Source organism: Siniperca chuatsi, linkage group LG12, assembly GCF_020085105.1.
Source record: "Siniperca chuatsi isolate FFG_IHB_CAS linkage group LG12, ASM2008510v1, whole genome shotgun sequence".
NCBI classification, from domain to species: domain Eukaryota; kingdom Metazoa; phylum Chordata; class Actinopteri; order Centrarchiformes; family Sinipercidae; genus Siniperca; species Siniperca chuatsi.
The window spans coordinates 22,058,750-22,067,689 of record NC_058053.1 but is presented as its reverse complement, the minus strand read 5'-3'; the positions used below and the strand labels follow the sequence as shown (position 1 = coordinate 22,067,689).

General features: G+C 39.4%; 1 protein-coding gene across 1 annotated transcript; it reads left to right on the top strand.

The window, feature by feature from the left end:
- The first annotated feature begins 2,258 nt into the window (after positions 1-2,258).
- Positions 2,259-6,970, top strand: LOC122885080 (cell wall protein DAN4-like). The gene is made up of 2 exons (XM_044215722.1): positions 2,259-3,374; positions 6,184-6,970. Exon 2 carries the CDS (start codon positions 6,279-6,281, stop codon positions 6,792-6,794), a length of 516 nt encoding a protein of 171 aa, XP_044071657.1. The 5' UTR covers positions 2,259-3,374; positions 6,184-6,278; the 3' UTR covers positions 6,795-6,970.
- The last annotated feature ends 1,970 nt before the right edge of the window (positions 6,971-8,940 follow it).

The following is an 8,940-nucleotide window of genomic DNA, read 5'->3' as shown; positions in this document are numbered from 1 at the left end:
GGTTAATTAGATCCAAAAGCTGGACAGGTGTGTCACCTGGAAGTGAAATTAGGCGGTGGGAAGGTCAGTTGCGTTGTTTTGGGATTGACTGAAAATAAACTAATAAACGTAATAATGTATGGTAAATTCAGATATAGGCCTATTGGGACAAAAGGTGGGCCTAAACAGCATAGGAAAACAATATTGTAGCCTACTTCTGGCCTGAAAAGTGTAATTCAAAATAATTGGTGCTGAGACCAAAGTAGTACATTTCATAATTCCTTTGACAGCATGTGGGGGGTTGTGGTCAGCATCAAACAGGAAGTTGACCCCAATTGCAAAAGGTAAGAGAAATAACATAGGCCTGTGCTTCAGCTTGATTTTAATGTAAGGGTATACAAGTTGAATGACTAATTGTAGATAGAAATTATATACAAACATGTGTGATGTAATAGTGTACCAAAATAAACATATATTGTTTTGAAATCATATTTACATTTTTTTAAATCAGGACATTTTCTTGCTTGGGACAGCATGTTTCAGGTGAATTGGGACAACACTGAAAAGCTATTCCAGTGAAGTAGCCTATAGCACTGGTGTAGTCATTTAACCTGATAAAAAGAGGGACTTCACATATGTCAACCCAGAACCACAGAGATGTAGCCTTCAGCCCCCTTTTTAAATAGAGTAACACTTTTTAATGATAAACGGACTTCAAATAGCTAGCGTGCTAAGCTAATTGATGCAAATCCCCCAAATTGTGTGTAATAGTAGGCCTTATAATTTGGTCACATTAGCCTCTCCCAATAATTTGTTGGGCCAAACCACCCTGAACTCGCCTGATCTCAGAGGCTAAGCAGGGTCAGGCCTGGTTAGTACTTGGATAGGAGACTGCCTGGGTATACCAGGTGCTGTAAGCTTTTTCTTCTCATCAGCAGAGGGCGCTGCTCCTCCTTTAGTGGAGACAAATATGTATTAACCAGCAGCACTGTAGAGATACGGAGGAGGAAAAATGACTTAAATATCAATAAATAAATGTATGAATAAGTACAGAAATAAACAAATAAATTGTTGCATAAATAAATGCTGAAATAAACAATTAAATGCACAAATAAATACATAAAAGTTGGGAATTACATAGGACATTAATAAATATATGTCTTACATCTATTTCTACATATTTCTTCACCTGCATTTATTTATTTCTGTGTCTGTATGCTAATGAGGCAAATTCAATACAAAGCACAAAGTCCAGACTGGCAAAGAAAAAACTTGACTTTTTCCACTAGCCGCTGGCACTGCTTTCTTGAGGTCTTGAAGAAACAACCTGAGGGGTATTCCATCAAGGTGGATAAAGGCAAATCCTGATTTATTTTGATAAGTCTTGCTAGTTTAAGTGAGAGATCCGTTCCATTACTGTGGCTTATGGGAATCCTCAGTAACCAAGGAAACTTATACCGCTGAACTAGCCTGCTCCGTAACAGGCTAACTGTCAAGCTTAATTTAGTTGTGTGTCAAACAATTCTCCAGTTTGTTTCTCCAACTTATTAATTTTTAGCTTTTTGTACTCTATTTCCAGTTTCTGGCTTTCAATTCCAATGAGCAGATGAAGCTTGTATATTGAACAGATATCCAGGGAAAGAGAAAATGTGTCAAATAGTAGCAGATTATGTAGCTGATAACAGCAATATGAAGTGTTACTCACTTCATTCCTTGCTCATGTACTTGTTCCGGTCATGTCCTGCAGCAAGGTGTATGGTTATATATCATTTGTAGAATGTAGACACATCCAAAACATTTCACATTTGGTCTTACGCTTACCTCTGGCATCTGTGGCTGCATACAGTCTCCTCATCAAGGGCCCAAGGCTAGCACCATCTCCCTGCAAATAGAAGAACACTGCAGTTGGTAAAGCAAAAGAAGAAAGAATTGTTTAAGATGCAGTGTTTTAACGAAAGACCTACTCACACATGGGTCAGGTAAGCCTTGGGCATCTTGAGTCAGGGGATAGTGTTGCCCCTCACTGAAAGATATTGGCCTACCGTTAGTTATTACCATTGAGAGACTGATACCTGTTGAGGAAAAGCAGTAGACAATACCTTGTACATATTGCTCCAGAGTACCTTGGGGAATGATGTCTAAGGACCCCCCCCCCCCCGGTTGTAGCTCAACACCAGCTCCTCTGTGGGTGTGAGGTTTACAGTTACTATTTTAACACATACATTTCACATTTAATCATTTTATTTATATAGCACTTTCCAAGCAATAAGTACAAAGTGCTTGCCAAGGTCAGAATAAAACTTAAGCAACATTAGGAACAGTTGCAAGAGGTAAATAATGAAACATACATACAAGCATACATAACCATACATGTCACACTGAATAATACCACACAATAAGCAGTTCACTATCAACAAACATAACAATGATGGACATACACTGGGCCGCCCACTAAAACAAGGAACTCATAAACAAAATAAAACAGAAAACATAAGCTAATGGACAGACACCGGGCCTTCCATCAACTCAGAAAAATCAATAAAACTCCAAACATAATAGTAAAGCCTCCCTTATCATCAACAGAAATAAGCCTACACCTACACATTAACAAAATACGTTTCAAACTCACATATTTAAACCTTAAATAAACATCCCTCCTCACCAATGACTCAAACAAAACCAAAACATCCACCTTTTTCCCTTCGAAATGAGCCAGATTTCTTCTGGATCATATTGCATATCTTGCCTGCGTCAAAAAAAAAGTCAATCAAGTTCCCAGTCACATCCTTACTATTTTTGCATATACCAAACAATGCTATTTTCTTCCAATCTTTCCCAGTCAAAGTCCATTTCCCAGTTATCCTTAATAAACTTTTTTAGTTTCTCCTGAAGTATTCTTAGCTCCTTACATTCAAAAAACAAATGCATCAGTGTTTCTGGACCTTCTTTACATGCATCACATTCTCTTTCCACATTGTTATGGATTTGATGGATCACAACATTTGTGTGCACCCAATTATGTCTGAGTTTGAAATCTAAGTTCTCACAGTCTAAGATATCATATTTCACATTCAAATTATTTCAGATTGTTTTTACATGTAAATCTGGGAACAGTTTTGGCCACATGTTTTCTGAAGCAGGTGGTTTAATTTCTTTTTTTAACAATATCTCATACATCATTTTGACTTTAACTTCAGACAAATGTTTTTTCTCTTCCTTTTGATCAATATATAGAGCTGGTAATCCACATTCCCCCAACTGTACAGTCTTTCTCTCTCTCAGGTTCGCCCAGGTCCTAGGGATGCTTTTTCTGATATCCTCAAAAGCCTTATCAACCGTTGACCATTCTATCTCATCCTCCTATTCCACAACACAATGATAAATAGCCCTGTTAGGTAAGAAACCAGTTACATGTTCATATACTATATCTTTAATCTGTCTTAATCCAGCCAACATGAATAATCTATTATAAAACATTTTCTCATTCATTTGTATTTTGGATTCAGGAATATTGGTTGATTTATTACCTGGTTAATGTTTTTACACTCATATGTCACATGCTCAACAAATTCTGTCCAAGCGCTAATGCCCATGTCTGTGTGTGTGTATCTCACTCACTGAGAGCACACTGTGCTACACAGTGTGTATGTCATTGTCCAAACTAATGAGTACTGCGGGTGATAATTCAAGGGTTCCTGCGTCTTTGCTCCATACAGGCTGTTTTTGCATGGCTGTTTTTGCATGGCAGATGCCAGTATTAGCTATGAGGCTACACTGCTGTTGACCATTTTCTTGGTTTAACTTTGGTGTAATATGTAGAAAAAACACAAAACTCGCCTATAGAAATTCACATTTTTTTGTCGAAAAAACAAAGGTAACAAAGAAGAGATTTCAACACAGAAAACACACAATAAGGCTCAGAAATGTCCAAGAACTGTTTTGAACTGCCTCGTTTAATCCTTTCGTCCATTATAACCTTCAAAAATAGGTCTAAACAACAGGTGCTTTTGCCCTAGAGCTCTGAAATCTAGCTGTCGTATCACAGAGGCACCAGACATGCCTCTTACACAGTGTGCACTTTCTCCTTCCTTTTTTGAGGCTTCTTTGCCAGGCCTCTGCTCCATCCTGTGGCTGGCTGTGGCTGAGAGTTGGTGTTGGAGGGCTCTGGCCATGACGACCTCATCTTCAACAGTGCTGAAATCCAATTGAAAATAAAAGAATTATTCCATTGTCATTATAACTGTATACATGTTAGCTTGCAGACGGTGTTGGATGTTTACAAGAATAGCACAAGTAGTATAACTTCAAACCTGGTTTATTGACCATAGTATCGAGGAAGCAACGTAACACACATGGCAGCAGTCACACTAAACAGTACCAACCGGGACCTCCGTCACACGCATGTGCAGGATTACTTCCTCTAAATACAGTGTCTGCACTAGCTCAAGATAGACTAATGTGAACACAGTGACTGATCTACATCCCCTTTCTTTTGCGCATGCTGCATACAATGACAAAATGATCTTGTTATCTTGTAGCAGTGCTTACAAAATGTCACAAAATGACCAATATTCAGCAGATACAGTATATTCAGTAACTGATATGACAACCATATAAGGTGAGAAACATAAGAAAACACCCTGCTTAATATGTAAGCAATATGAATATCAGTTACTATAACCAACAAATGTACAAACTGTGAAACACAAAATTAAAGCCACAACATAGTAAACATAGTTGAAATATTGACTTGAACACCTGATTGTCATCGCATCGATTATCATTATACTACTATGTTGTTTAAAAATGCTGTTATAAAATCTCCGTCCAGAAATAATCTCCGTCCATGCTAACACACCTGAAAATGCATATCACGTGACTATTCACTTACACTGAGCATGCACAGGCCGGTGTAAACAGGAAGCAGATTGTCTACTCTGCCAGTGGATGTTCAGTTATAGTAAATACTATAGTATATACGATACAAGTATAGTAAATACAAGGTCAGCAACGGCTGTAATTTGTTATTCATGTTGAATGAGCAACTGGTAATCGAGGCTGATGTCATTGTGTGTTTTCTTACGGAAAAGGGACACGTGATAGGGCTGTGACTAATCAGGGAAGGATGCATAGTGACTGACAAGACCCAATCAAGACGCGAACGTGGGTGTCTGTATCATCGTTTGCAAAAGCCTCCGTTTTTGCACATCCAGACTAGAACGCAACCTTGGAGTCTTCAAACGAAACTTTGAAAAAAACCACTGGTCCAGCTAGGTTTCCAAAGGTATCTGTTTTTGGGGCTTGAAAACGCTGCAGTAGTGTGGACGCTAGGTGTAAACGTTGCAAAACTCATGCGTTTTAAAATGAAAACATAGTAGTGTGGATGTAGCCTTAGATTGAGCTGTGCTGGGGCACGCTCGACTATGGGCAAAATGTGTTGCCAATTCTTCCTCTACAGCTTTCCTCCTGAGTGAATGAGATAAGATCTGGGCTCCTTGCAAATCTCCTTTCCCATGCCTGTCCGGTTGTAACCTTGTGGGGCATATGTAGTTCAAGCAGCTTCCTTGAGAACGGGAGAGTAGTACGTGTCTCAAGTGCTGGCTTGGAAACTGTCTGATATGAGGGTGTGTGGTGCTCCATTAACTGCAAAGTGTCTCTTGAGTTTTGATTGTTGCTGAGGTAGCATCATGAAGCAGGCCAATCTCACACCAGCCTAAATATGAGTCCACTTGAACTAAGTACTGCTGACAGTGCCTGTCAAAGATGTCTGTTGACCAAGGCCGGGTCTGGAACTGGATGCAGTTGGAGTGGTTCTGCTGGTGTGATTTTGTGCTGTTACACACAGAGCATGACTATCTCCTTGTTGATGTCGTCTCTTATTGTATGCCAGAAAACTATGCATCTTGCTATCTATCATCTCTCCGTTTAGTAGCATCTGCATGGTAAGTCAGGTGCAAAACATGTTAAAACACATTGTTAAAATATTCATTTTGTCTGAAAATGAACATTAAGAATATTCACAGAATTCTGGCTTTGGACTGGTTTATTTACACTCTACTAGAAAACTCTGCACAATGCTGGCAGTCTGTTGCCAAAAAAAGTTGAGGTATCATGTTCAGGAGAGCTCTAGAGGAACCGGATTTATTTGGCCTGTGGGACTTTGATGATGTTCCTGTTAAACCATTTGATCCTGAAACAACACAGACGACGACAACACACATTGGCAAGCTCAACAACTGATCCAGACACAACACTGGCAACAGCCAGTTCAGCAACTGATACGGTTGAGGAAAGTGATTATGACACAGGATTTTATGACTTTTATGGGATTTGGAGAAGTTCCTAAAGAGCCATACACTGGAATAGAGACAGAGATTCCAGTACCTACGGATTCCACTACAACTACTACTGCTGCGCCCACTGCATCTACTGCTACAACTACTGCTCCCTCCACAACAACAGCCACCACTGTTTCCCCCGCCACCATGACGGTTAGCACAGCTGCCCCCGCCACCACAACGGTCAGCACAGCTGCCCCCGCCACCACAATGATGAGGGCCACCACGGCCACCCCATCAACAACGACAACCAGCTATGGCTCCACCGCAAGCATGAATGACCCCTCCACCACCACGACCTGTGCCCCCTTGACTACGAGTACCGGCTCAACAACAACAACCGGCTATGCCTCCACCACAAGCATTGGTTCGACGACGACCGTCGTCCCCTCCACCAGCACGACCAGCATCCCCTCAACCTTAACAACCAACACCCTATCCGCTACAAGTGCCGGCTCAACAACGACAACCAGCTAAGCATCTATTCCACTACAAGCGCCGGCTCAAAGACGACTAGCAGACCGTAGTGGTAAGGCTATGAGGCCAACAATCAAACACCACTTCCTTTGTCTTTCTTTGTATATATTTTTTCTTATATAGTAGTAAAGTTTTTCTTTCACACATGATATTCAATCAGTTGCAGTTTTGTGGGAAAATTTACACTTAAAAAATTTCAGCTGTGCAGACTTGGTCAGGGAAAACTGCAACAGAGAGGTGTTCTGAATCAATATAGGGAGAAAATTAATAGTGAGCAATACAACCAATTAATTATTTTTATTATTTTATTTTAGTTTTAAAAAACATTCAGTTCCATTGTAGTTTACATTTTGGGCCTATTCCTGACCTGAAGACATGAAATAATGAACTCAAACCTGGCGAAGTCTTGTCAGGGTTTTGCCAAATTTCACACCCTGGGTTACAACACTGGTGGTAACCCACTGAGTCTTGTGGTGAAATTGCATCTTAATTGAGTGTGGCTCTCAAATACCTGTAAAATATACATGTTACATGACTTACATTGTTCTTTGTGATTTACATATCTATGGTGGTTATTGAACGGTGTAGCCAAGGGGGTGGATTTGTGGTTTTAGCATCTCTATGCTGGTTACCTGTGTGTCGACTTAAAGAGTTCCAGGGCTTGGCCTCTAGTTATTACTGAATTACTGATGCTCTGTGAGCTGAATCGTAACCTGAAAACTTCAGGCAGGGATCTCTTGGTCTTTCCAAAGTTGACAATGAGGACTAACGGTGATCATGTCTTTGTTGTTCTCAGGATTTAGAGGCCTGCCAGAGGATATTGGACTCACTAGATCTGTACAGACTATTGAAATTATATGAAAAAAGTTCTCAAAGTAAGCACTAGATGGCAGTCTAATATAAGCACTGAAGGATAATGTTTGAACATAGCCATCCAAGGACATCATACAGTGTGAATGCACCTGTTTTTAAAGACAATTCTATAATCCAAAGCACAGTACCTCTGCATCCTCTTCTCACAGAAAATCTCACTGCTTTTTAAGTGCACCTGCACCTGCACCTTTTTTCATTACAAAGGCAAAGAAGACCCCAAGCTCCAGTTCAACAGTATCATGTTAATCTTCTTCAAATTTGTCTGACCCTATCTACTATATATTGCTATTTCCCTAATTAGAAACAAAAAGGGAAAAAAGCCACAACAGAAGAAGAAATCAGAACGTGATAAAACCTCTAGAATGGAAACTAGTAACCCTCATTTTGTCTGCTTAAATGTTTCTTTGATATTACCAGTTAGGCCGATAAAACAACTTTTCATTACATAATTTACTTGGTTATTAGTTTGTTCTCATCATTACAGAGTAATTACAGTACTACAATTTCCCATTGCACCAGTCTTTACTTAATCACTCAGTGATGACAAGTAAAAATTAGCAGCCTATAAATTAAAAGGCTACTGAATTGGTATTTACTTAAATGCACAGTATTTAATTTCTGCCGCTAGGGGTCTCTCACATCAAAACAATAACAAAAGACGTAGTTAGCCAATGAAAATCTATCTGACGTGACTCAGGCAGAAATCATGTTCACAGACGAGGTAATGTATTAAAGTTTTATTCACGTCACGTTCACCGACTTCATTCCTCACTCTCTGACGTTTCCCATGTTTCCCCCCGGAAGTTATAGCAAATAGAGGGGGTAAAGGGGATATGACGCCACTGACAGGTGACCAAATGAAACACACCTTTACCTTGAAAAAAATTATGGACTTCTCTGGGTTTGAACATTGTTGGAAACATTTGGGATAATGTAACACAACAAAATATATAAGATAGGTCCTAGTCATTTTTACAGATTTTAATGTGAAAATGTTACATATTATATCTTTAATCAAACTAGTTAATATGTTTCAAAGTGGTTTGAATACAGAAAGATGCTGTTTTGTGTTAAGCAGGATAGAATTAATTAAATTAACCTCTGACATGTAGATTGTAGACACAACCCTCTCTCCATAAAGAAAGTTGATATTGGACAATTACACAGAACTCCAGACTAGGTACAATGTTTCTAAATTAATTTCTTTCTGCAGTATCCGTTCATTGGCATTAACGGTTAAGGTTGGGGAAGGTTCGAGTATGTGGTTAGGCAA

Excerpts from the sequence above, each read along its gene's own strand:
- LOC122885080 (XM_044215722.1), top strand. The coding sequence starts at position 6,279 with ATGACACAGGATTTTATGACTTTTATGGGATTTGGAGAAGTTCCTAAA.